This window comes from Mustela nigripes, chromosome 17 (assembly GCF_022355385.1).
Source record: "Mustela nigripes isolate SB6536 chromosome 17, MUSNIG.SB6536, whole genome shotgun sequence".
In the NCBI taxonomy this organism is placed as follows: Eukaryota; Metazoa; Chordata; class Mammalia; order Carnivora; family Mustelidae; genus Mustela; species Mustela nigripes.
The window spans coordinates 18179788-18207500 of record NC_081573.1 but is presented as its reverse complement, the minus strand read 5'-3'; the positions used below and the strand labels follow the sequence as shown (position 1 = coordinate 18207500).

Genomic DNA, 27713 nt, shown 5'->3' with positions numbered 1-27713 from the left:
CGCGCCACTCAGCGGAGCGCCGCGGCCCCCGGACCGCGCGTGGCCGGCCGAGCGACCCCGGCCCGGCGCCGGCCCCGCCCCGCCCCGCGCCCAGGGGTCCCGGGGCGGGCTCCGGGCTTGGGGCGGACGATGCGGCGGCGCGGCCGGAGCGGCGGCGGGAAGCGGAGGCGGAGGTGACGCGCCAGGGCCGGCGGGCCGGGCCATGCAGCGCTCCCGGGCGGCCGCGGACGAGGCGGCCCTGCTCCTGGCCGGGCTGGCCCTACGGGAGCTGGAGCCGGGCGGAGACTCCCCAGGCCGGGGTCGGCGGGGGCCGCGGCCCGGGCCGGGAGACGAGGCGGCGCAGGCGCTGGGCCGCAGAGGGAAGGGCGGCGGCGGCGGCCCCGAGGCCGGGGCGGACGGACTGAGCCGTGGGGAGCGAGGCCCGCGGCGCGCGGCGGCCCCCGAGCTCAGCGCGCAGCCGGCGGGCAGCCCGCGGGCCAGCCTGGCGGGCTCCGACGGCGGCGGCGGCGGCAGCGGCAGCGCCCGCTCCAGCGGCATCAGCCTGGGCTACGACCAGCGCCACGGTAGCCCGCGCTCCGGCCGCTCGGACCCGCGCCCCGGCCCCGGGCCGCCGTCGGTGGGCAGCGCCCGCTCCAGCGTGTCCAGTCTCGGCTCCCGCGGCTCGGCCGGCGCCTATGCCGACCTGCTGCTGCCCGCCGCCGGCCCCGCGCCGGCTCGCTCCCCGGAGCCCGCGGGGCCGGCCCCCTTCCCTCTGCCTTCGCTGCCTCTGCCCGCGGCCCGTGAGGGCGGCCCGAGCGCGGCGGAGCGGCGGCTGGAGGCGCTGACCCGCGAGCTGGAGCGGGCGCTGGAGGCGCGCACGGCGCGAGACTACTTCGGTGAGCGAGCTCGGCGGCGCGGTCCTGAGCCCCCCGCGGTCGTCGGGGTGCGCCGCGCGGCGCTGCGCCGGGAGAAGCGTGGCTCCCGAGGGGGGGGTGGTGGTGCTGGGCAACAGGGGGTGTGAGTGCGACCCGCGGGGTCCTAGGTTTACTTAGAGCAGCGACTTCGCCCGTGGATCTCCGGCCGGGGAAGGGGTTCTGGCAAAGTGAGTTGATGGCCTCACTGTTCTTCACTTGGAGAGTAAGTCAGGTCAGTAGGTGGGATAAGCCGTTTTCGGATCATTTCTTCATCCTCAGCGCTTGCCTCTGCTCGCGGTGCTTTGTGACCGACCGGCCTGGCAGCCCTGGCGGTGTAGGAGCCCGCGGTACTGGTGTTCCCGTAGCTCCCAGCAGTGTGGGGAGTGGACAGGAGCAGAGAGGTGGGCTGAGCCAGGTACCACCTGACCCGAAGCTTTGGTGATGGCAGTGACTTGGGGCAGAGTGTGTGAGGGAGGGGAAACCCTTACCCCGAGGTGTAAGGGGACCAAGCCTTTCACACTGGGCTGTCCTCGCTCTGGGCTTTGCTGCGTGTATGGGCTGTTTCCAAAGGGAATCCTGCTGCGCTGCGTTTTGCAAAGCCACCAGTGTCTGACAGCCTGAATTTCCCAGTCTGACCCTGGCCGCTCCCTGCCTACCTAGTTTTTTGGATAGCTCGTAGGTCTCTTCTTTAGGTTCGAGATCCCAACCCCCCTTACTGATAAGTAAGCGGGAAGACTGAGGCACCTGGCTTTGGCGGGGGTGGGAGTGGTTATCAGCCGGAGGGGGACCGAGGCTGTCCGTGGGTTTGTATCTTTCGTGCATTCATTCCAGCCAGCAGCTCAGGACCGCCCGGAACTGGATCTTGAGGGAGGAGGAAGCTGTATTTGACAAGCTAGATGGGGGGCATTCCAGGCAGACAGAAGAATGCGGGCCAAGGGAGGCGAGTGAGAATGGGCATTGTTCCATTCTGCGCTGGGAGCTGCAGCCAGGGAGGGCTCAGGTGTTCAGGGGAGTGTCTGCGCCACAGGGTCGGTTTGCCTTTGTGAGGAGGCTCCCGCGGGAGGGTTGCAGGCTCATCTGGGAGCGTTGGGGTGAGAAATGTGTGGTTTGGTAGGTAGGTCTTGCGGCTGCCGTCTGGTGGCCTTGGGAGCGCAGAGATGGGTTAGGTAGCTGTTACCTCTCCTGCCAGGCAGATGGCAGGACCCAAAGGTTCGGTGGTGTTCTGAAGGGGACGACTCCAGTGCTCTCTGCCAGCAGGACTGCTTTGTCTCCTGTCCCGCTGCACTACAGGGCCCAGGGCGGTACAGGGCTGGCGGGGTCTTTGTGTGAAGCTGAGGTGGCCAGCCCCAAGCTTGTAGTGGGAGAGGGAAGGAAGGGCTGAAGCGGGTGGGTCATCATTTCTAAAGGGGCCACGGAGCCACTGAGGAGTGGGAGGTGAGGGATGGTAGATCTTTTTTTCCCCCAAGAGAAGCCAGATCCAGGTAACATTTTCCTAATTTATAAGAATATGGGCAGCTACTGCATACTGCTGCATACATATTGCTGATAAGTTAGCGCTAACAAATTTGAGTTCTTGGAGCTATAAAAAGTAGCAGTTTCATACAGTTGAGCTTGAATAAGGCGAAGTCCTGCAAAAGGAAGTCAGCAGGTAGCATGAACTCCAAGGGATGTCCAATGTTCCACAACCTCAGTGTGCTTGTTCCTTTCTGTGCCGTCTGCCCTCCTCCTTGGCCCTGACACTTGCTGACCTCCTGGTCCCTCTCTCCGTTCACTGACATCTTTGGAACTGCTCCCATCTCTCCTCACCAAGTTCCTCTGCCCTTAGCCAGCCAACAGCCTCAGGCTTCCGGAACCTTTTTTTTTTCTTTTTTTTTTTTTCCCCTCCAGAACTTCTAACTTCGGTGACTTCTCTTCCCTTCTCTCGAGCCCCCTCCTCCCAGGGCCACACCCTGTTTTGCATCTTTCTGGCGGTCTTCAGTGCTCACTACCACCTGGTCTCACTAGTACCTCGGGTTCCTCTGGACCGCCTCTGCCCTGCAGAACCCTGACTCCGAGTCCACGCCACAGCACCCTTTTTTGCTGCTATAAGGGGTGGGGTGATGGTCTTGAACCCCTGTGATCTTCTGGGCACCACGCATCTTCCTAAGCCTTGGTCTGTTCCCTCTGATTCCCTCAACAACCCTCCTGTCCCTCCAGTTCCTGGGCTTGCTTTAGACTTGGCTGCAAAGATTGAGGTCAGCAGTTGGAGGCTGCCTGTTCTCCTCAGGGTGTCAAGTCCACGTCCAGGTCTGAGGACCATGGTCATTTCACCTCCAGCCCCCACCTCCTCCATCTTTGGCTTTCCTCTTTCCACTGGCCCTTTTGCTTTGGTTAATAAGTATATAAAAGGGTCTTCCGTGAAAAAGAGAAGAAAGGAAAATGAAAGAAAAGGAGAGAGGCAAGGAAGAAGCCCACCCACCCCAGTTTGGTCGCAGACTCTCTGGCACTCCCACCTCTTCCCATCCCGGCATCTGCTCAGCATCGCCTTTGCTCACCTGCCTGCTGTCGCCCCTCCGCTGTCTTTCCCCCCCTTCCCCATCACGGGACTGAGCCGACTCGCACAGGAGGACCCTGTGATGCCCCAGCCCAGTCGCTGTTTGCCAGGCCTTGGCCTCTCCCTGTTCCATCCCGGAGGCGGAGTCCACTCTCCGAAATGCTGTACCCCCTGAATTTTGTGTGGACTCCGTGCTCCTGGTTCTCTTTCTTCAGTGTCTTTTTAGTAAAGTGATGCAAGCACATATTTAGAAAACAAAGCAAACAGAAGTAAAAACAATCGTTCAAAGTCATTAGCCTCCCCTCTTGCCCCGCTTCCTGTCTTGCTTCTCACAGGCAACTGACTTTCACTCTTCACTGTGGATTCTGGTCACTTAGGAGAAGAACAAGATCAGGTGTTCGAGCTTGATGGACAAGAGTAAGGGGAAGTGGTGGGTCATTTTCACTTTAGAAAGAGGAGTCTAGCAGCGGTTTGCGGGAGGGCCAGGTCTTGAGGACGCTTTTGAAATGGCCTTTGGATGAGAATTGGCGTTGAATCAGGCTAGTGGCAGTGAGAGGAGGGAATGAAGTGGAAATTAGGCAGCAGAGGAGCTGAGATTCAGCGTCAGGGATGACAAAGGGAGGGGACACCTGGATGCCACCCCGAAATCCAGCCACGCGCCAGTGCTGTTTCCCCAGTGGGGACTCAGAGGCGAGACCAGTTTTACGGGAAATCCACCGGCTCCGTGGAGGTCTGGGGCCAGCTGGGAGGTGGATCCATAGCTCAAGAGAGAGGTCTGGGCTGGGGCAGAGCACCTGGAGCCCTTGGGAGGGGTGAGGCGTTGCGATGGGTAGGACCCCAGGGAGCCCAGGAATGGCTGTGTGTGGAAACCTGTGGGCCTAGTGTGTTTGACATCTGCATTTTCAAAACATGTAAGTTAGTAATTCACTTCAGTGTGGAAATATGTCACATACAAATGTAGATTTCTAGCTTCTTTTGAAAATTTGGCCCCTTTAGCAGCTCTGGGCCTGCGTTCCCACCCAGTAGCCATCCACAGCCTTTTCTCCACTCACCTGGGTCCCCATCCGCTGCCTTGGAGTGCCTGCCTGGTTTTGAGGGCATCACAGCTGGACTTCCCTCCCCTGGGGAGGCTGAGGCATGGGAGGCCCAGCACGGGTGCAGTGGGGCGGGAGATGTGGGTGTGGGTCAGATCCTGGAAACAGAAAAGGAGGAGCTGGCCCACCTCGATAGCAGGATCAGGACGGGAAGCCTGGCGGTCTGCAGTTTCAGGAACCGGCTGAGTGTGGACTGAACTTTCTTGAGGTGTGGTTGTGCTGATGGGGGTGAGGCTCCGCCAGGGTTAAATGCTGATGAGAGAGATCTGGGAGAAGGCAGGAGGGAGAGGGGGAGGGCAGCATGTCCTGGAGCAGCCAGCAGACAGAGGGTCCAGAGGTCTAGTGGAGCCCATCTTCCTGCCCTGAAGGGTATGGGGACCCTGGGTAACTGAAGGGGGCTTCTGGGCTGCCCCCCCCACCCTGTGTTCTGGGTCCCTGGCATTGCTGGTCACCATTTTCCTTACTTCCCCTTCCCCGCCTGCTGGGTGCTGTCTTGCTGGGGGTCGTCCCGGATTCCACCCAGTGATCCCAGATGCCTGCATGGCACCTTCCTCCCCACTTTCTTCTAGACTTAGCTCAGATGTCACCCTGGCACTGGGGTCTTCTCCGTCATCATCCTATTTAAGACATGCACACTGAGAGGTACTTAGCCAGCCGTATTTTCCTCCATAGCACTTATGTGCCTGCTGTCGGCTGACCCCCCTCTGTGGGCCCAGAGGCTCCTCGAGGCTGGGGACTTCCTTGTGCGTGGCAGAATCTCTAGGACCTCCGCGGTGGGACATGTGGCAGCCTAGCAGTGACCACGTGCTGGCTGAACAAGGGAACAGATGCCCCTTCTGCGCCAGAGGAGGAAAGGGTGGCTGGGGAGGCTCAGCGACCCTGCCCTTGTTGTGCCCACGTGGGCTTTATTCTTTCTGGTCCAGAGATGGCAGAAAGGATTTTCTCAGTCCACGAACAGGTCACTGGTGAGGGGACTTAGAATGACTTTCTGGTATAAACACGTCATTAACAGGGGCGCATAGGTGGCTCAGTCGGTGAAGCATCCGCCTTCAGATCCCCCATGATCTCAGGGTCCTGGGATTGAGCCCACCACGCGTCTGGCTCCCTGCTCAGCGGGGAGCCTGCTTCTCCCTCTCCCTCTGCTGCTCCCCTCCCCGCTGCTAGTGCTCCCTTTCACTCTCCCAAATAAATAAATAAAGTCTGTTTATAAAAAAACATGTCATTAATATATACATATTTTTTGTCATTAATATTTTTTAAAGATTGTTTCTTGAGAGAGCAGGAGCGCAGGCGTGCTTGCGAGTTGGGGGGAGGGGCAGAGGCAGAGGGAGAATCTCCAGCTGACTCTGCACCGAGCCTGGAGCCCAAGGTGGCGCTCGATCTCACCACCCTGAGATCTCGACCTGAACCCAAACCAGGAGTCAGACACTGAAGCGACTGGGCTGCCCCAGCATCCGACGTGTCATTAACATCTTACTGGCAAGGACGGTGTTGGGGAGCCCTGACTCGGGGCCAGTTTCTCTGCTTGCCTCTTGGAATCCTCAGACAACCCCAGGCACAAACCCCAGGATGCTCCGTATGGTTCCCACATCAGCCATTAATAACTGAGCGAGGGAGGCCTTGGGAAGTTCATTCACCCGAGGTCGGGCAGCATCAGGACGGTCCCGGTGCTAACCTCGGCTCTCTCCTGCCTCTCTTTCCACAGGCATTTGCATCAAGTGTGGGCTGGGCATCTACGGAGCAAGGCAGGCTTGCCAGGCAATGGGCAGCTTGTATCACACGGACTGCTTCACCTGTGACTCCTGTGGTAGGTGACCTCTTCCTCAGCCCTCCTGTGCCACGGGCCCCCTGGCGCCTGAGTCCCCTGCACGTGGACCGTCCGGCCCTGGCCCCAGTGAGGTGTGGAGGAGGCTGAGTTGTAACCCCTTTACCTCCGGGCCTGGCCTTTTGGGGAGGCCTAGGCCTCTGGGAGATCTGCCGGGAGGGAGTGGTGGGGGGTGAGGTGTGGAACCAGGGAGGAGAGCCTTTTGCTGACCGCAGGGAAAGCTGCAGCACCCCCCCCCCGCCCCGCCCCCGCCCCCAACCTTGGCCTTGGGGCCTCCCTCCCATGCCAGGCTATTGATGTCTCCTGGCTGCCTGGGTGTGGGGCTGAAATTTCTTTTCCTGCCATATATTTCTTCTCCCAATTTGACACACAGTGTAAACTATAAATGTTAAAATTTAACCAAGACAAAGTTCAAAAAGGAAAAAAAAAATGGCTGTCATCCAACCAACCTAATAAAGCCGCCCTCTGAATTCTCCTACCGTTCCTTCAGGCTTAACCCCCAAGCAAATGTCTCTCATTTATTTACACAAAGCATTTTAATATTTTATTTTATAGAGGTGTAATACATGCACAGTGTTAAGTAGCTAGTCCTGAGAAGCTATTTTTGCAAGAGCAAAAAACCAGTCACCTTTCCACTCCTGGTCCCATTCCCCATGGTGTTTGTTTTAGCAATTTTTAGAATCTAGTAGACACCTTTGTATCTGTAACAAGCATACACTGTCTTTTTTTTTTTTTTTTTAATTTTAAAGATTTTATTTATTTATTTAACGCAAGCAGGGGTGTGTTCCTTTTAGCCTTACTTTTGCTATGACAGGTGAGAAACATTGTCCGTTTTTCTTCCTTCCGTTTTCTCAGTGTACTCCCATCAGATACTGCAGTTAAGTCAGTAAACCAGGTTTATGTTACTTTGACTGTTTAAAAATTCACTGCAGAGCCTAGAATTATACAGTGATTACATCCCTTTTTCCCCCTGTAGTCTTTTACTTTTCCTGGAATTTTTTTCCTTTTTAACCTTTTCCCCCCCTTGTATTGGTTTGTTTCATCATATCTTCACTTTCTGCCCCTCTCCCCTGGAGGCTCCATTATATAAGGCATCCTACTGAATTTCCATGGGGAGGCTTGTCAGTCTGAGTTGGTTGCCCTCTGGACCCCTGTAGATTCCCCATTCCGTGTCTTCCCAAGTATACTCTGCATTGAATCCACTATTTTCTGGAAGTATTTTTTTTTTAGCTGGGGATGACAAAGAAGCTGCTGAGGAGGAGGCTTAAACTCAAAGAATATTTTTTGGCTCAATAGGGCTAGCTTCAGGTTGGGATTGATCTGGTGGCTCAAGCCCTGTGAGTAGCTTCGCTGGGTTTCCTGTGGGTTTGGCTTTTTCCCTTGGGGCAACTTCTGTTATGGTGGTGAAATGTCTTAGGCAGCTTGAGACCTCCATTGGCACCCCACTAATCTGGAGGAGGAGGGGGCATCTCTTCTGGTCATGGTTTTAGAAACTTCTTTTCCAGAAAGCACATAGCAGGGATGCCTGAGTGGTTCAGTTCATTAAGCATCTGCCTTCAGCTCAGCTCATGATCCTGGGGTCCTGGGATGGAGTCTCACATTAGGCTCCTTGCTCAGCAGGGAGCCTGCTTCTCCCTCTGCCTGCCTTTCCCCTTGCTTTGCTTGTGTGCTCTCTCTTGCTGACAAATAAATAAAATCTAAAAAAAAAAAAAAAAAGCAAGCAAGCGCATAGCAAATATCTCCTTGTATGTCATTGGCCAGAGCATCTCACACATCCATTCCTGAACCGAGTTCTTGGGTGGTGGGGAAGGCTATAACTGATTGACCGACAGGCCTGAGTCTCTGAATAAGACCTTAGTAAGAGAAGAGTAGTGTCTTTATGCTAATCAAGCCCATCCGTGGATAATGGGAGTGAATTTGGGTTTCCCTTAAGTGAACCAGATTGTCTGAGGTAAGGTTGGAGACTGAAAAACTTGGAGGAGAAGCAAGGAATCAAAGCTGTGAAACATTGCCTACCAAGATTTTCTATGGTTACCTAAGAAAAGGCACCTGGGAGGCCTGTTCTGAATTCTGCTGTGTCTAAAACGCCTTTATTCTACCCTCATACTTTCTAGATTGGGAACAGATTTCCAAATTTGAAGCGAATATCACTCAGCGTTTTTTTTTTTAAGATTTTATTTTTAAGTAATTTCTATATCCAACATGGGGCTTGAGCCTACAACCCTGAGATCAAGATTTCTACTCCTCGAGGACGGAGCCAGCCAGGCACCCCTCACTCAGCATTTTGAAGTCATGGTTTTATTTTCCAGCAGCCGCTGTTGTTGCTACATTTTGATGCCATCCGGATTCACGTCTGCTGTGTGTGTGTGTGTGTGTGTGTGTGTGTGTGAGAGATCCACGTTTTCCGTTGAGGAGCTCTGGGGAGGAAGAATGTCGTGTTGCACAAAACCCAGCTATAGTGGTGTCTGGAAACGGCCATGTACGGCACGGTTCCAGGGGGCGCCATTTACGTAGATGCAATGCAGCGGTGCTTGTGAACTTGTACAAGACAGCAGCAGCCGACTTGGGACATTTTATTTATGTTTGTTATAGGGTTTTAACCATTGTGGTTGTGCTGGGCACACACAGAGCCCTCTTGGACTGGATGTTTTCCCCCTCCGTTCTGGGAATTTCTTTTTTTTTTTTGGTACTATTTATTTTATTCCCCTCTTATTTCCTCTAGAACTGAATTTACCAGTGTATAATCAAGATAATACATTATGTTCAAGGTGAGTTTATTTGAAGAATACTAGAGTGGAGTCACATTAAAAAATTCATTAATGTAGGGTCATCTGGTTGGTTCAGTCAATAGAGCATGCAACTCTTTTTTTTTTTTTTTTTAAGATTTTACTTATTTGAGAAAGAGCAAGTAAGAGAGAGCATGAGCAGGGGGAGGAAGAGGGAGAAGCAGACTCCCTACTGAGCAGGGAGCCTGATGCAGGGCTTAATCCTAGGACCCTGGAATCATTACCTGAGCTGAAGGTGGATGCCTAATTGACTGAGCCACCCAGGCACCTGGAGGGTGTGATTCTTGATCTCAAGGTCATGAGTTTAAGCCCCACACTGGGTGTAGAGCCTACTTTAAAAAAATTCATTAATGTTGGGGTGCCTGGGTGGCTCAGTGGGTTAAGCCGCTGCCTTCAGCTCAGGTCATGATCTCAGGGTCCTGGGATCGAGCCCCGCATCGGGCTCTCCGCTCAGCAGGGAGCCTGCTTCCTCCTTTCTCTCTGCCTGCTTGTCATCTCTCTCTGTCAAATAAATAAATAAAATCTTAAAAAAAATTCATTAATGTAATTCACCTTGTTAATTAATTAAAGGAGAAAAGCTGGACATTCATCTCACTAGGTATAGAAAAAGTAATTGGTAAAATCCAACATTGATCCATGATGCAAATCCTTAGCAAACTAGGAATAAAAGGGAACTTTCTAAACCTAACAAAAGTTATTTACTAAAAATCTATGCAGGGGTGCCTGGGTGGCTCAGTGGGTTAAGCCTCTGCCTTTGGCTCAGGTCATGATCTCAGGATCCTGGGATCGAGCCCTGCATTGGACTCTCTGCTCAGCAGGGAGCCTGCTTCCCTCTCTTTCTCTGCCTGTCTCTCTGCCTACTTGTGATCTTTCTCTGTCAAATAAATAAATAAAATCTTTTTAAAAAAATCTATGCAAACATCATACTCAGTGGTGAAATTAGAGAAAAATGGACCTTTAAATGAGGAACAGACAAAGCTACCTGCAGTCATGTCTTCAATTAAGCATTGTACTAGAGGTCCTGGTCATTGCAGTAAGACAAGAAAAATAAAATATACCATATTCATGGATGGGTATATTCAATAGCGTAGAGATGTTGGTTTTTTCCAAATTGATCTGTAATGCATTGCAGTTACAGTTAACCAGGTTCCCATGAATTTGACAAGCTAATTCTAAAATTCAAATGGAAGTGCAAAAAGGCTAATAGTCAAGATGATTTTGAAAAAAAGCAAGTCAGGGAAACTTCCACTGTCAGGTCTCAGTATGTATTGTCATTGATTCATTTCTTTCTTTTTTAAGATTTTATTTATTTATTTGAGAGAGAGAGAGAGAGTAATCAAGAGAGGGAGAGCATAAGAAGGGGGAGAGTCAGAGGGAGAAGCAGGCTTCCCACCAATTAGGGAGCCTATCGACTCGATCCTTGGACTCCAGGATCATGACTTGAATTGAAGGCAGTTGCTTAACGAACTGAGCTATCCAGGCACCGATATTGATTAATTTCATATGGTACTGGTGCAGGGATAGACAGACCAGTGGAACCGAATGGAGAGTCCAGAAACAGACCCATATCTGTGTGAATACTTGATAGGTGATATAGATGGCATTGTCGATGGTTTTGGGAAAGTTGGTGATCCATCTGAAAAAAATCAAATCAAATCCAGCTGGATCAGAAACTTAAATGTATAAAGAAAAACTTGAAAGTTTTAAGAAAATATAGCTTATCTTTACTAGTCTTCTGGTAAGGAAGTTTTTGTTTTTCTTTCTTTTTTTTTTTTTCATAGAAAAGAGCCAAATGTAAAGGGAGGGATTGACAGATTTGACTACACAGAATGAAAAAACCCTGTTCATTGAAAGATACCATGAAGCGGGGTGCCTGGGTGGCTCAGTGGGGTAAAGCCTCTGCCTTCAGCTCAGGTCACGATCACAGGGTCCTGGGATGGAGCCCCGCATCGGGCTCTCTGCTCAGCAGGGAGCCTGCTTCCTCCTCTCTCTCTCTGCCTACTTGTGATCTCTGTCCGTCAAATAAATAAATAAAATCTTAAACAAAACAAAACAAAACACCAAGAAGATACCATGAAGCACGTGGTAAAACATGCATACCTTCCAAGGATTATTTTTCTAGGATATTTAAAATACTTTCACATATCAATTAGAAAAAAAGTACTGATAATTTAAAGTGTTCCTTTATAGTTTAACTCTGATGTGTGTAAGTGTGGGTTTTCTTTTATTTGTCCTGTTTGGGATTCATTTTGACTTCCAGATCTGAAGATTCAGGTATGTACGTATGTATGTATTTGGGGGGGCATGAGTGGGGGAGATGGATAGAGGCAGAGGAAGAGGGAGAAGCAGACTCCCCACTGAGCAGGGAGCCTGACTTGGGGCTCGATCCCAGGACCCTGAGATCATGACCTGAACCAAAGGCAGATGCTTAACTGTCTGAGCCACCCAGGTGTTCCTGAAGATTCAGGTCTTTTATCAATTTGGGGAAAATCTCAGTTATTTCATTTTCAAAAATTGCTTCTCTCCCATTCTCTCTAGTATTTACTTCTAGAATTCAAATGAGGACTATTAGACTTTCTCATTCTATGGTGTCTTTTTGTTTTTTTAAGATCTTATTTATTTATTTATTTATTTGTCAGAGAGAGAGAGAGAGAGTGGGCGGCAGGCAGAGGGAGAATCAGACACTCTGCTGAGCAAAGAGCCTGATGTGGGACTTGATCCCAGGATCCTGGAATCATGACCTGAGCTGAAGGCAGATGCTTAACCAACTGAGCCACCCAAGTGTCCCATTTTTAAAGATTTTGTGTATTTATTTGAGAGAGAGCCAGCTTGAGGAGTGGGGGTGGGGGGTGCGCAGAGGGAAAGCAGGGAACCCAATGCAGGGAGCTGAAGGCAGATGCTTAACCGACTGAGCCACCCAGGTGCCCTCTATTGTGTCTTCTCTTAATTTCTTCCTCTCATATCCTCCATTTCTCTGTCTCCCATTCTGTTTAATTTCCTTAGATCCGTCTTTTGGAAGCTAGAATCCAGATTTTTTTTTCTCTTCAGCTGTGTTAATTCTCCTGTTGAACTCTTTGTTTGAGTTTTTCATTTCATTGATTGGATTTTTTTTTTTATTATTATTTCTAGAAATCTTCTTTGGTCCTTTTTTCAAATCTGCCTCAACTTTGATAGTGTCTTGCTTTTTATCAAGATTGAAAATACACGAAGAGTGTAAAACATATTAATCTTGAGTGCATTACAGCTTGATACATCTGTACCTGTCTGTGTGCCCGTGTAATCACCATTCAGGTCAAGTGTAGAACATTTCCATCACTCCAGAAGATTACCTTATGCCCCTTCCAGGCATCAGCATGTGACTTTTAAGCTGTTCCCATAATTTGGTGATTATAAATAAAACTGTTGTATTGTGTCTATGTCCATTGATGGATCTTTATATTTTTCTTTCCCTTTCTTTCTTCCGTCCTTCCTTCCTTTCTTTCTTTCTCTTTCTTTCAAAGATTTTATTTTTAAGCTATCTCTACACCCAACATGGGGCTTGAACTCACAACCCTGAGATCAAGAGCCACATGCTCTACTGACTGAGCCAGCCAACCGGTCCTATACTTATTTTTCTAGCAATGGAGTTTCTGGGTCCTGGAGTTACATTAATATATGCTGCTAAGCAGTTTACCATAGTAGACGAAGCAATTTTTTATCCGATTGGCAATGTATTAGAATTCTAGTTTTTCCTTATTCCTGCCAGCATGTAGCGTCACCAGTCTTCAGCCATTCTAGTGAGGGTGGCGTGGTATTTTATTTATTTTATTTAATTTTTTTATTTGACAGAGAGAGATCACAAACAGGCAGAGAGGCAGGCAGGGGCGGGGAGGGGAAGCAGGCTCCATGCTGAGCAGAGAGCCCGATGCGGGGCTCGATCCCAAGACCCTGAGATCATGACCTGAGCCAAAGGCAGAGGCCCAACCCTCTGAGCCACCCATGCACCCCTGGTGTGGTATTTTAATGAGATTTTAATGTGAATTTCTCTGATGAGTAGTGAAGACTCATATACCTTTTCATGTCTGTTGGCTATTTGAATGCCTTTGTTTGTAAAATGACTGTTGAAGTCTTCTGCCCATGTCCAAATTGGGTTGTTTGACTTTTATTGATTTGTAGGAGTTCTGTACATGTCTTGGATACTGAATTCTGTGTTGGATATGTGTTGTAAATTCTTTTCCTAACCTATCCTTTTTTTCTTTTTTAAAAGATTTTATTTGTTTATTTGACAGAGATCACAAGTAGGCAGAAAGGCAGGCAGAGAGAGGGGGAAGCAGGCTCCCCGCTGAGCAGAGAGCCTGATGCTGGGCTCAATTCCAGGACCCTGAGATCATGACCTGAGCCGAAGGCAGAGGCTTAACCCACTGAGCCACCCAGGCGCCCCTTCCTAACCTATTCTTGCTTTATTACCTTCTTAATGACATCTTCTGCTGAAGAGCGATTCTTAGGGAAGTCCAATTTATCTTTGTTTGTTTTTAGTTATCGCTTTTAAATTCTGTCCAAGAAGTCTTTGTAGTCTCAGATTTTGGACATCTGTTTTTATTTTGCAAGCATGTTAAATACACATATTCTGTATTTAATAATCCCAATATCTGATGTCTTTGAAGTCCTACTTCAATTATTTATTGTTTCTCCACACTCTTGGTCATGATACCTTGTCTCTTCCCATGTTTGCATCATTTTTGATTGTGGAAGTGTGTCCGTGGGAATCGGGTGAGGTCTGTGTGGAGGGGGATTTCCCCAAGGAGCATTTTATTTTATTTATTTATTTTTTAAGATTTTTTTAATTTATTGGACAGAGAGAGAGATCACAAGTAGGTGGGGAAGCAGGCTCCCTGCTGACCAGAGAGCCCGATGTGGGGCTCTATCCCAGGACCCTGAGATCATGACCTGAGCCGAAGGCAGCCGATTAACCCACTGAGCCACCCAGGCACCCCTCCAAGGAGTATTTTAAAACTTTAGTAAGGGGGGACGCCTGGGGTGGCTCAGTTGGTTAAGCGGCTGCCTTTGGCTCGGGTCATGATCCCGGTGTCCTGGGATCGAGTCCCGCATCGGGCTCCCTGCTCAGCAGGAGTCTGCTTCTCCCTCTGCCTCTGCCTGCCATTCTGTCTGCCTGTGCTCACTCTCTCTGACAAATAAATAAATAAAATCTTTAAAAAAAAAAAACTTTAGTAAGGGAAGTATTAAACTTGAAGCGACGGAACATTGTTTTTCTTTTACGAGCAATTTTTTACTCATGGACTTTTATTCACACACACCATGTTTTGCAATACAGCCCTTACTCGCTTTGATGCTCAGATTTGGCCAGAAGTGGTTCCTTTGAGTTGGTCCGTGTGCCCTTTTGGCAAGCCTCCATCGGTCTTGGAGCACTTCTTTTCTCTGGCATGAGAGGTTCCCAGTTTATCTTTGTGTGTGTGTGTAACTGGGTTCCATTTACAGATCTAAAGTGTGTAGTTCAAAGACTTTGGATTCATATGTACTTTTATGTATCTCACACCCCTAACAAGGATACAGAGAAATTTGAACACCCTGGAAACTCTAATCTTGCCCCTTTTTAGCTGATGCCCAGTGTTTCCCATTACAGCTGCCCGATCAGTGTTCAGATTTCTACCACCATGGATTAGTTTTTTCTCTTCTAGAACTTCATATAAATGAAGTCATATATTATATACTATTTTATGGTTGACTTTTTTTTTTTTTTGCTAAACATTTAATTATTTAAAATCCCTGTATCTTTTTTTTTTTCTAAAGATTTTATTTATTTGACAGAGAGATAGAGCACAAGTAGGCAGAGCAGCAGGCAGAGGGAGAGGGAGAAGCAGACTCTCCATTGAGCAGGGAGCCCTATGTGGGGCTTGATCTCAGGAGCCTGGGATCATGACCTGAGCTAAAGGCAGACGCTTAACTGATTGAGCCATGCAGGCGCCCCCCACCTCTGTGTCATTTTTCAAAGATTTTATTTATTTGTTTATTTTAAAGATTTTATTTATTTATTGGACAGACAGCACAATTAAGGGGAGCAGCAGGCAGAGGGAGAGGGAGAAGGACCCTGGAATCAGGATCTGAGCTGAAGGCAGAGCCACCCAGGCGCCCCTCTAGATTCTCTTTTATTTTTAAGTAATCTCTATACCCAACGTGGGGCTCAAACTTACAACCCCAAGATCAAGAGTCGCCAGCCAGGCGCCCCTAACCCACATATTAGTAGCTCACTCCTTTCTACTGCTGAGTAGGATTTTCTTGTATGTGTAACTTGTGGTATATTCACACACTGATAGATTGTGCTGTGAACATTCCCGTACAGGTCATTTGTGGACAAATGTTTTCATTTCTCTCTCGGGTAAATTCCAAGGAGTGGAATTTCTGGGTCAGAGGCTAAGTGTATGTTTAACTTCGTAAGAGACTGCCAGCGTTTTCCAGGGGGTTGTGCCATTTTCATACTCCCACTAGAAATGTTAGAGACTTGGTTATTCTACATGTTTGCCAACAATTGGTATTTTTGTCTTTTTAATTTTAGCCATTCTGATGGATGTGAAGTGATATCTTATGGTTTTAATTTGTGTTTCCCTATGACTAATAAGGTTGAGGAGCTCTTTGTCTGCTTCTGGCCATTTATATCTTCCTTTATGAAGTCTGTTCAGGTCTTTGGCTCAGCTTTTGAATTGAAAATTACTTTAAGTCTTTTTTTTTTCTTTTTTTTTTTTTATTTGACAGAGAGAAATCACAAGTAGATGGAGAGGCAGGCAGAGAGAGAGAGAGGGAAGCAGGCTCCCTGCTGAGCAGAGAGCCCGATGCGGAACTCGATCCCAGGACCCCGAGATCATGACCTGAGCCGAAGGCAGCGGCTTAACCCACTGAGCCACCCAGGCGCCCCCAAGTCTTTTATTACTTAGTTGTAAGAATATGTATATCCTGAGTACAAGTTCTTTTCATATGTATGTTTTGTGAATATTTTCTCATAGTATTTTTTTTTTAAGTAGGCTCCAGACCCAACATGGAGCCCAGTGTGGGGGTTGAACTCACGACCCTGAAAGAAAGACCTGAGCTGAGATTACAAGTTGGACGCAACCGACTGAGCCACCCAGGCGTGCCCCTATTTTCTTCTTTTTTATTTATTTTAAAAAGATTTTATTTATTCATTTGTGAGAGAGCGTGCACAAATAAGGGGAATGGCAGGCAGAGGGAGAAGCAGGCTCCGCACTGAGCAAGGAGCCTGATATGGGGCTTGAACCTAGGACCCTGGAATCCTGACCTGAGCTGAAGGCAGATGCTTAACCAACTGAACCACCCAGGCGCCCCTATACCTTTTTTTTTTTTTTTAAGATTTTATTTATTCATTTGAGAGCAAGAGTGTGTGTGAGAGAGAGAGAGCTGGGGAGGAGGATATGGCAGAGGGAGAGGGAGAAGCAGACTCCGCTGAGCAGGGAGCCTGGCGTGGGGCTCGTTCTCAAGACCCCAAGATCATGGGGCGCCTGGGTGGATCAGTGGGTTAAGCCATTGTCTTCGGCTCAGGTCATGACCTCAGGGTCCTGGGATCGAGTCCCTCATCGGGCTCTCTGCTCGGCGGGGAGCCTGCTTCCCTCTCTCTCTGCCTGCCTCTCTGCCTACTTGTGATTTCCCTGTCAAATAAATAAATAAAATCTTTAATTAAAAAAAAAAAAGACCCCAAGATCATGACCTGAGCCGAAGTCAGGTGCTTACCTGACTAAGCCACCCAGGTGCCCCCCTCATACTATACTTTTGTGTATAGTGTGAGGTTAAGAATTGAGTTTCATTTTTGTTCCATATTTCATTTTTTCCCTCCAGTTGTCACAGCACTGTGTTCTGAAAAGACTTCGCTTTCCCACGTGTGTGTTTACTGAAATATTTATGGGACTATTTTTGCACTCTGTTCTGTTTCGCGGATTTTTCTGTCTTTCCTAACCCCCGTGTTATGCTGTCCTGATGACTTGAAGTCTTAAGATAGGTAGTGTCAGTCTTCCAGCCCTGTTGATCTTTTGAACGATTATTGGGCTATTATCCTAGGTTCTTTGTGTCTTTATATAAATTTTAGAACTGGAAGTCAGCCCTCAGCACAAGGGTTTGAAAGAAGAAAAACATACGGAATAGAATCAGCATGTCAGTTTCCACAAAACTAGTAGCAGTGCTGGGATCTTGATTGAGGGGCATTGCATGTCTAGGTCAGCTGGGGGAGAATGATAGCAGAACATCCGAAGCCATGAAGATTGTCAGGGACTGAGATTTTTCTCCCCACTTGCAAGCTGACACGTTCATTGGCTGCTGTTGGGCTGATGCTGACTGAAGACAGAGCCTCCCAGGGCAGAGGCTCGCAGCCCCGCAGACAGGATGGGCTTCATGTTTAAATCCTGCTGCGTATGTCCTCGAGGGCCACATCGGTGCTGCACAGGGAGTGGGTCTATGTCAAGGCTAGGGAACCCTGAACTGAGGGAATCCGATGTTTTATAATAGGCTTTCAGCAAAGCTCTCAGACCCTTGCTTCTGAGGAACACATTATGGGTTTTGCACTGGACAGCAGACACACCTGCTTTCTACTGCAGAGGGCAAGAAGCTGTCTGACTTCTAAGCAGTGTGTTTCACAAATGCCCCTGGGGAGGTAATTCAGAATGAATGCTGCCAGTCCCCTGTAAGGTGGGCAGAAATGCGAGGGCCCCAGTGGGGAGTGGCCCTCCTGCAGTGGTACAGCACGCTCTTTACAGAGAACTTCCGAGATTTCTCTCAGCCAAGTCTGGTGTGGCATGGTGAGGGTTACAGCCATCTTTTACTAAATGTGCCCCCTCAGTATTTTGCAGGGTTTGGGGGGTGCTATTATGAATGCAGTTTTAAAAATTATGAGTTCATTTTCCAGTCATTTGTTAGCCGAATATACAAAGATAGTTGGTTTTCACCTTCTGACCACCTATTTTAGAACCCTGATAAACTCATTTATTTGTTCTAGTAGGGTTTTTTGTTTTTTAAGATTTTATTTGTTTGTCAGAGAGAGAGAGGGAGAGCGAGCACAAGCAGTGGGAGAAGCAGGGTCTACACTGAACAAGGAGCCCAGTGTGGGGACTCGATCCCAGAATGTCGGGATCATGACCTGAGCTGAAGGGAGACAGACTTTTTTTTTTTTTTTTAATATTTTATTTATTTATTTGACAGAGAGAAATCACAAGTAGTCAGAGAGGCAGGCAGAGAGAGGGGGGGGGAAGCAGGCTCCCTGCTGAGCAGAGAGCCCAATGCGGGACTCGATCCCAGGACCCTGAGATCATGACCTGAGCTGAAGGCAGCGGCCCAACCACTGAGCCACCCAGGCGCCCGGGAGACAGACTCTTAACCAACTGGGCCACCCACATGTCCTCTAGTAGGGTTTTTTTGTGTCGATTCCTTATAATTTTCCGTGTAACATAATAATATCATCCTGATTAAAGATAGTTTTACTTTTTCCTTTCCGATTTCTTATTTTTTAAATTTTTATTTTTATTTTATTATTATTATTATTATTAATTTATTTATTTGACAAACAGAGATTACAAGTAGGCAGAGAGGCAGGCAGAGAGAGGGAGAAGCAGGCTCCCTGCTGGGCAGAGAGCCCGATGCGGGGCTTGATCCCAGGACCCTGAGATCATGACCTGAGCTGAAGGCAGAGGCTATAACCCACTGAGCCACCAAGGCGCCCCTAATTTAAAAAAAAATTTTTCCCCTTGCCTTATTGTACTGCTTGGGCCTCCAGTCCAGTGCTGAATCCTCAGGGGAAGAGCATGTCATGTTTAACCCTGATGTCTGGTGTCCGCTGACGGTTTCTCAGATGCCCTTTATCAGGGGAAGAGGCTCACTCCTGTTCCTGGTCAGGCACTGTGGTCTTCCTCCTGACTCTGATGGGATGCCTCTAATGGCATTGCCAGGTCTGCTGGGGCCCCTGCTTTGACAAGGACCCCTCTTTCACTAGGTCCTTCTTACCTGGTGAGAGTTGTCCTGACGTTCACAGATGATGGCAGTGCATTCTGGAACATCTGCTCTCAGTCCCACTGAGAATCTGTTTTGTTTTGTTTTTTAAACATTTTTACAAGATTTATTTATTTATTTATTCATTTGTTTTAGAGAAGGAGAGAGAGACGGAGACAAAGACAGAGACCTGGGGGGAAGGGCAGAGAGACTCTCAAGCAGACTCCGCTGAACATGGAGCCTGACACGGGGTTCGATCTCACGACCTGAGCCGAACCCAGGAGTCCACAACTGCACTACCCAGGCATCCCTGAAACAAATGTATTTTTATAAAATTAACCAGAACAGTTTACATTTGAAAAACACTCCCTTCATATATTTGCTTAGACACCCTCTTATAATAATCTTGTCAATGTGTTCCGTTTAATTTTTTAAAAAATATTTATTATTAGCGCAGTAGTAACCTAATATTAAAGGGAAATGTTAAAAGTTGCCCATAATCTGCTTCTCATGTGTGGGAGAAGAGTCCTGAGACATGGAAACAGGGGCTGCCTCCCCGGGTCCCGGCGGCCCACGGACCCCCTTCTCGATCCTTGTCCTTGTAGGCAGACGACTCCGAGGGAAGGCGTTCTACAACGTGGGTGAGAACGTCTACTGTCAGGAGGACTTCCTGGTGAGTCGGAGCTGGGTCCTGGCCACCGTGGGTGAGAGCAGGGGAGGTGACCCTCCTGCTCCGTGTGGAGACCTGGGGCCAGGAGGCAGGTGCTGGCTGGGCAGCGAGGGCCCCTTCGTCACAGGACATTCTGGATCCTCTGTCCCCTCTCAGTACTCCGGGTTCCAGCAAACAGCTGACAAGTGTAGCGTGTGCGGACACCTCATCATGGAGATGGTGAGAACCTCCCCCAGCCTCCTGGAGCCCCTCTGCCATGGGTGGTCTTAGGACCCACCCATGCCCTGTTGCAGACCTGCCAAGGGCTCAGAGCCAGAGCCTCTTCCGGGGGCTGTGCTGAGCCTTCCGTCTGCACTGACCCTTCAGTGCCTCCCACCCCCAGATCCTGCAGGCCCTTGGGAAGTCCTACCACCCAGGCTGTTTCCGGTGCTCGGTGTGCAACGAGTGCCTGGACGGGGTGCCCTTCACCGTGGACGTGGAGAACAACATCTACTGTGTCAGGGACTATCACACGTGAGTAGCCAGCGCTGGGGGGCAGGTGGGACTCCCGCTGTGTCTCCTACCACCCCAGAAGCAGTTTTCCAACTGGCCTGTGCATGGTCCCTCCATTCTTGGCCTTGCTACTTGCAGCTTCCCCTTGTGCACCCAGTAGCTGGGGCAAGGCTTGGATCTCTGCCTCGAGCCCTCTCTGGGATGATCCCGCTACCAGCCTTCTCTTTCCCCATCTCTTTCCTCTCCCTGCCCTTGCCTACATGTTCCCTCTCCTCCTAGTGGGGGTGGGCCTCCTTGGTTGCCCCGCCCACATCTGTCCCTCCACTCCCAGGGGCAGGAGTCTCTGTGGCTGCCCTTTCCCTGCCTGTCGGGGTATCCACATGAGCAGCCAATCCGTTGTCCCCTGCTGGGGCTCCAGGCCCCGCCCTCTGAGCTCTGGTCCCCAGCTATTGCCTTGCACTGGGTGGGTGCCCTGTGCAGATCCGTGGGACTCAGTATGGAGCCAGGCTTCACAGGGGTCCTAGCAAGGGGAAGCCCAAACCTGGACATTAGGGGACAGGGAACTCCCAGGGAGCATGAGGGAGAGGGTAGGGAGAACCTGAAGCCATCCTGGAGGAGGTGATGGGGCAGACGTGAATTAGGGAGCCAGATAAAAGGCCAAGAAGGCACCCAAGAGGCTGCACCCAGCCCAGTGTGTCCACACAAGGAAAGGGGTCCTTATGCTGTGGGTGGGTCTGCCTTGGTGCCCTTGGCCTTTGGCCACTCAGCTGGTCCCTTCTGGTTTCCTTTATCCCTCCAGGGTTTTTGCGCCAAAATGTGCCTCCTGTGCCCGTCCTATCCTTCCTGCACAGGTAGGAGCCACTCATCGGGTGATGACCAGGTGCCTGGCCCAGCCTGGCCTTGGCCTGGTTCCGCTGGGGTTGGCCCCCAATCTTGGGAGGGATGAGCAGATGCCCCTGCCCCACATCCCTCAGGGCCGAGGGGTGTGCAGTGCTGTGCCTACAAGTGCCCAGGCGTCCCTACACGAGTCAGAGAGGAATGGTGGCCCTGGGCTCCATGGCCCATGATGGAAGCCTGGCTCCCGGGGTCTGTTAGCTGTGCAGGCGGGGGTGGTGGGCAGAACAGGCGGAGAAAGATGCAGCCTGGAGTGGGGCAGTGCTCTCTTGGCCTCGTGGCTCCCACGCCTGCTGGTTCTGTCCCAGGCCATTGTGTTGGGAGCAGTAGGCTGGGCCACGGTCCTTCCTGATGGCAAAGAACAGAGAAGGACGCGTATGTGCGCCCTGACGCCTGTGACTGCCCTCGCGGACATGTGTGTGTGCTGTGGGCACAGCTGCACCAGGATGTCCGGATGTGTGTCCCCGTTGCCTCTGTCCTGCCCACAGAAACAACAGTCAGGGCTCACGTGGGTGCGGATACACGTCTGCTGGGCTGGCCCATGTTGTGTAGGCGTGCGCCCCTCAAACCCTGGGGCGCTGATCGCGTGCAAACCCTGTCTCATCCTCCAGGGCTGTGAGACCACCATCCGGGTGGTGTCCATGGACAGAGACTACCACGTGGAGTGTTACCACTGTGAGGTGAGCACAGTCCCCCAAACCCCCCCACCCCGAATGCTGGTGGCTCCCCTCTTCACCTGGAGCTCCTCTTCTCTCGGGTTCTGTGGGCTCCACCCCCTTTGCCCCGCCCTCCCCAGGGCACCCTCTCCCTTCTCCCCAGTATGTTCTCAGCCTCTGTTTCCCATCCAGTCACATTTTTTTTTTAAGATTTTATTTATTTATTTGACACAAGTAGGCAGAGAGAGGAGGAAGCAGGCTCCCCGCTGACCAGAGAGCCCGATGCGGGGGCTCGATCCCAGGACCCTGGGATCATGACCTGAGCTGAAGGCAGAGGATTAACCCACTGAGCCACCCAGGTGCTCTCCAGTCACATATTTACTGAAGATGTATGGTGTGGGGGATACAGGGGGTGTGCAGAGAGTAAAAATCAGGTGTCTCCACTCTTAGGGCAGCGGTGAGGGCTGGGGCAGTATCCAGATAGGGTCAGTATTGCCACCGGGGGGACTTGTCGGAGGGCATAGGAGTCCTTGGAGAATCAGGGAAGGCATTCTGGAGAAACTGAGGCCCGCGCTAAGGTTTGCAGAATGAATGAGTTATCCAAGGAGGCTGCGAGGCTTCCAGGCAGTGGAAGCAGAACGTGCTTATGGGTGAAGGTGACTAACACAGTCGCCTGTGTATTGAGTCACGAGAAGTTGGCAGGAGCGGGGGCCATAGGGCTGTGACAGCCGAGGCGTGTGGACTTATCCCGAGGTGGAGAATGCTCGAGAAGGATGACACAGTGGTATGAGCACTTCGAAAAGGGTTCTCTGTGCCAGGCAGAGAATGAGTAGAGGAAGAGGGCGTGGGGCTGGGGTTCTGTGGGGGAGGACGGAGACTGGTGGTGTCGAGGCTGTGGTCCTGGGTTCAGGGTAGAGCCCTGAGTTGTGCTTTAGAAAGGACTGGACTTGGGCCATGACTGGATGTGCCAGTCTAGGGGTTAGGAGGTGTCCATTAGGACCCCAGGAGAGACCGAGGTTGGGAGGTAGAAGGGAGAGTTGCTCTCTTAGTACATGGGGGACACCTGAGTGGAGATGTGCTTTGGGGCCGCTAGACGTGCTGGAGTTCGAAGACTCTGGCTGCAGGCGCAGGAATGCGGGAGTCGTGGGCACACATGGCTCTCTCTCCTCTCTGGTCCTCTGCCCTGTGGTTTCTCATTGCCTTGGCCTCCCCAGATTCCCAGGGCAAGGAGACCCGTGGGCCCTCTTTGGGCAGCATGGACAGTTTCTTCAGGTAGTAACTTGGGGCAGTTGTAGGGTTCACCTCACGAATCTGCCTTCTCTCAGAGATCACTGGCCTCCGTTGTCTGTCATCCTAGGTCTGACAATCAGTGTTCCTTACCTTTGACCTGGTTTTTCATTGTTAAAGGTAGCATGGGAGAGTCAGTCCTTGTTACTGTCATGGCTGGACGCCTGAGTCCCATCATGAACTTGAAGCTGAAGCCAGGGGAGTGAACGAAGTTTTCTAGGGAGAGCTGTGGGGACAGGAGTGGGGGTTCAGGATAGCCTAAGGAACACCAACATTTAGGGGGTGCATGGAGGCAAAGCAGTCATACGGAGAAGCCAAGAATGAGTGAACGGAGGTAGGAGAAGAACCGAGAAAAGCATGTTGGGTTTAGGGCTCCAGTGTAACGCAGGAGGGTGTGTCTATGAGAAATCTTCCGTAGCTGTCAAGGGTCTGCTTGGACCCAGGTGGCTTTGGTTGGGGCAGGTGACCCAGTGGGAACTAGAATCCTGCTGGGGGACCAGGGAAGGAGGAGCAGGAGGAGGCATGGTCTACAGAAGGGCCTCGGTGTCCCCTCTGACAGTACCAGGGGATCCGGTCTGCTTCCTGAGGACCATGGGATCCCGCTGGGACCACTAAGCACAGGGAGGGTCTATGCTGAGAGTCAACGAACAAGGCGAGTGGCAGGTGATACGCAGCCAGAGCCTTGGGGCTACTGCCCCCAGGGAGACCCTCGGCCAGGAGCAAGGGTGTCGGGGCCCTCTTGCCTGGTCCCTCTCCAGCATGTGGCGGTTAGCAACAGGGCCTGATGGCAGGACAGGGCGATTCCTGGGATGTGACTTGTGTGGAGCAGGACAGCAGGTGTTGGTCTCAGGGCCTTTGGGGAACAAGTGCCAAAGCAGGTTCACCCTGGATGTGAGGAGAGTGTGATGGAAGGAGTCTCCTTGGGCTGGGGGGCAGAGGAAGGAAGAAGCCGGGCAGTCGGCCCTGCCCCAGTCCTAACAGTGCACTCCCCACGCTACCCTTTCCGCTTCTGGCCAGCCTAAGTTTAGGGAGGTCCAGTAAGAACCTCATAACTTGTTAAACAGAGGCAGTTTGCCTATAAAGTATACGGTAGAGGTCAAATGGTAAGGCACGGGACAGAAAGCACAACTCCTTGTGTACTGGATCTCTCCCGATTTTTCTCCTCCATCTCTTAGGGTGCTGCGGTCAGATACCTGACCTCCGTCCCCTCCCCCCAATCACCAATGACCCCTATGTGGTGGGATCCAGGAGACACTTCTCAGTTGTCATTGTCCTGACCTCTCAGTGGCTTTCTGCACGCTGACCCTCCCTCCGTGACTCTCTTCACTGTGCCCTTGGGACCATCTATTTTCAGCTTTCCTTTTATTTTCACCGCAAATCCCTCTGGCTGGAGTCTTCCTCCTCTTTCCGCTTGGTGTGGGAGCCTCAGCGGCTCAGCTCTGTGTCCCCTTCTCTTTTCTAGTTATCTTCACTGCCTGGGAGACATAACCAGTTGTTTGTTGTTTTTAAGATTTTATTTATTGTAGAGAGAGAGTGAGCAGGGGGTTGGGGAGCCGAGGGAGAGGGACGAGCAGATGTCGGGCTCGATCTCACCACCCTGAGATCGTGACCTCAGCGAAAATCAAGAGTCAGAGGCTCAACCCACCTAGCCACCCCAGCGCCCCAATCGGTTGGTTGTTGTTAAAAGTCATCATTCCATTTCTGGGCTGATACCCTTGTGGACGGCCCAGCCCTCCCGCGGATTCCAGCAGATTCCAGAGGGGTGTCCGGCAACCACCCTCCTCACTGCCTCCTTTGGAAGACTGAGAGGCATCTGCGGTTGGCTGGGGCCGACACTGGGCCCCAGATCCCCCGACCCAATCAAAGCCTAAGTCCTTCGCAAGTCGCACCGGCCCCCAGAGATCCGCCCCGCCCTGTTACCCTCTTGTGCCCTCCCGTGCTCCACTTGCTTACTCCGGGGTCGGGGCTGTGTTCTTCCCTAGGACTGCGGGCTGCAGCTGAGCGGGGAGGACGGACGCCGCTGCTACCCTCTGGAGGGCCACCTGCTATGCCGCCGCTGCCACCTGCGGCGCCTCCGGCCCGGCCCCCTTCCCTCACCTGCAGTGCACGTCACGGAGCTCTGAGGGGGTGGGGGAGCCCCGCGGGGCCGCGCGTGCGTGCGTGCGTGTGCGTGCGTGTGTGAGAGCGAGCGCCGGGGCGGGAAGGGTGACCGACCAGGTCAGTGTCCGAGCTCCGCGTCCCTGGGCGCGCCCCCCCCCCCCCCACTCCCTCGCGAGCTGCCGTCGAGGGGCCGGCCCCGCGGCGGAGCTGCTTCTATTTATTCACCGTCTGTGCCTCCTCTGGCCGCTTCCTTTCTTCCTGCCCGGCCCGGCCCCCGCCTGTCCCCAGCCCACGCCAGCCTTCCGTTCCCAGGCCCCTGTGCCCCGCGGCCGCGGGCAGGCTCCCAGACCAAGTACAGGGGTGCGGGGCGCAGGACCGCCCCTTCCCGTTTCCCGGTTCAGAAGGGGTCCCCCGTCTCAGACTGCCCCTGGGGGGCAGGGGTGGGCTGACAGGCGGGGTTTGGCGGGGGGCACGCGTGTTTGCGTGTCTCGTAAGAGCCTTTGGTGGGTGGGAAGGGTGTCCTCTGCGGGTGGGGTCACAGGAGGGGGTGAAGAATGACACCTTCGGGGAGTGGGGGCTGCAAATGAGCCCTGCCTTTGGCCACAGTGGGATTTGGTTACCGAGATTCTGATGGGTGATTTCAGCCACCATCCCGCCCGGGTCTCCGCATCCCTGGCTCCTGGCTTAGGGACCGCCCCTCCCTCCGTCCCCCTCCGCCCGCCCTCCTTCAGCCTTGGGAAAAGAACCTTCTCACGCAAATTCCAGCCACAGGGCTCTGGGTCAAGAGAGACCACGAGGGGGCGCCCTATCCACTTGGCAGGGGCGAACACCTGTTGCAGGAAAGCTCTGCGTATCAGGCTCCACGACAAAAGCGTATGATTTGACTTAAATTAAGTTTTTCTTCTGAGAATGTTTTCATTTTCTTGAAAAGAATATAGTTTTCTTCTAAAAACTTGGCCCACGGTTGTTATTTCTTAGAAAAATGACAAGTAACACACAAGTGTCCTATTTGGAGATCACACAGCTAGGTTGCAGGCGGTAAAAACGTCGTATTTTAACTATTTTTGTATAAATCCCTCTAAAATCTCAAAATATTTTTTTGCTTTTCAGAATTCGGAATAATGTGGGGTTTTTTCTGTGTCCGTGTCTGAAGAGCAATGACCTAATGAAATGTGATTTGGGAAAATGCCGATTGATTTTCTTTCTCTGAAAGACACATCAGCACTGGGAAGCTGGGACCTCTCGGCGGTGACTTATGTTGGATTTGCACCCGTGGGTCTCTTCCCTGCGGCAAGAGACCCCGAGGCATGATAAACCATCAGTGGGATATTTTGACTTAAGTCCATTTGTGCCTGAAATGCCAGTGAGGTTCGGGTGAGACCCGAAACGACCTGCTCCTGGCTACTGCTCTTGGCCTCTCCTATTATATACGGTCTCTTTGCTTGTAGGGTCACAGCCCTGAAAGCAAGGCTGTAGGAATCAGAACGTTGCCTTTGCTTCGGATTACCTTTTGGGATTCTTTGGAGAGGAAGCGGCGGCCCCTGGGGGCCAGCTGGGCTGAGGCCTGAAGCTGGGGGGCCCCCTGGTGGGCGGAGGCGGCAAATACGCGGGTAGTTTGGCATTAACCAAGTATTTATTTCAACTGCAGAGGTTGTCCTGGGATGGGGAAGTGGGTGTTTTCTGAGAAGGGACTTCGACAAGATGGGATGCCTTCTTGGAGGCGGTGATCTCAACGGGGCAAGAGAGAGTACATTTCAGGAATGGGAAAGCTGTTTCTAGCTTTCTCTGACTCTTGAGCTGGACTCTTGCTTTCCAGCCCAGTTACTGCAAAGCTTTCTTCTGGTTGCCCTCTTTTTTGTTTCTGATGTCAGAGCTGCTTTGCTCTTGGTTTCTCCTTGCTGCAAACTCAGCCCTGCTCGTTTCTCTTCCTTTGTGTGTGCTGTGGAGGTAGCCATCGTTTCACACTCCCGCTGCAGCCTGGGTACCAGGCTTCCCTTATCCAGCCGGCCTGAGTCATTACAGTGTGGAGCCCCACTCTGAGTTCATGGGCTGTGCTTTGTGGCAAGTCAGGAGCAAAGGAATGCGTGACCCTAGGGAGCAGTGGCCTCATCTCTGGCCATACTTGGCTCTTTTTCTCTGGGCCCCAGAGTTCTGTATCGCCTCCGTCAGGACTTGATCACCACTGTGGGCTCCAGGGCTCTGTATTGCCTCAGTCAGGACTTGTGACCGCCACTGTCCCTTACAACAGAGCCTTTGCACAGGCTGTCCCCTCTACTTGGATCCACTCTCTGTTCAACACTTTCCTTCCTGGTTAACTCCTTCAGCTCTCGGCCACAGGAATAAACCAGGCTTCCAGGCATTACACGTCACTGAAAACCCAGAATTTGGGGTCCCTGCTCTCCAAGCTTGTTTTCCAAAAGCAGCATCTTCCAGTCTGTTTTCAGGAGTTATGTGGACCTGATGGTTGTTGAGACTGAGGGAGCAGTATGAGAGTCAGACACTGACCTA

The 27713-nt window shown here is 51.5% G+C and overlaps 1 protein-coding gene across 2 annotated transcripts; it reads left to right on the top strand.

Annotated features, from left to right (window-relative positions):
• The first annotated feature begins 118 nt into the window (after positions 1-118).
• Positions 119-26161, top strand: WTIP (WT1 interacting protein). 2 transcript variants are annotated; one of them, XR_009400692.1, is made up of 8 exons: positions 119-875; positions 6226-6327; positions 19712-19779; positions 19933-19995; positions 20143-20289; positions 21068-21119; positions 21774-21842; positions 25088-25118. XR_009400692.1 is itself a non-coding variant. In XM_059381652.1 (8 exons), exons 1-8 carry the CDS (start codon positions 203-205, stop codon positions 25226-25228), a joined length of 1299 nt encoding a protein of 432 aa, XP_059237635.1. In that variant the 5' UTR covers positions 127-202; the 3' UTR covers positions 25229-26161. The 2 variants fall into 2 exon arrangements, 1 of the variants encoding a protein (XP_059237635.1); XM_059381652.1 differs by having other exon boundaries at positions 127-875; positions 20159-20289; positions 25088-26161.
• The last annotated feature ends 1552 nt before the right edge of the window (positions 26162-27713 follow it).

Excerpts from the sequence above, each read along its gene's own strand:
- WTIP (XM_059381652.1), top strand. The coding sequence starts at position 203 with ATGCAGCGCTCCCGGGCGGCCGCGGACGAGGCGGCCCTGCTCCTGGCC. Across the intron at positions 6,328-19,711 it reads CTTCACCTGTGACTCCTGTG|GCAGACGACTCCGAGGGAAG; the intron begins GTAGGTGACCTC and ends TTGTCCTTGTAG. Across the intron at positions 21,120-21,773 it reads GTCCTATCCTTCCTGCACAG|GGCTGTGAGACCACCATCCG; the intron begins GTAGGAGCCACT and ends CTCATCCTCCAG.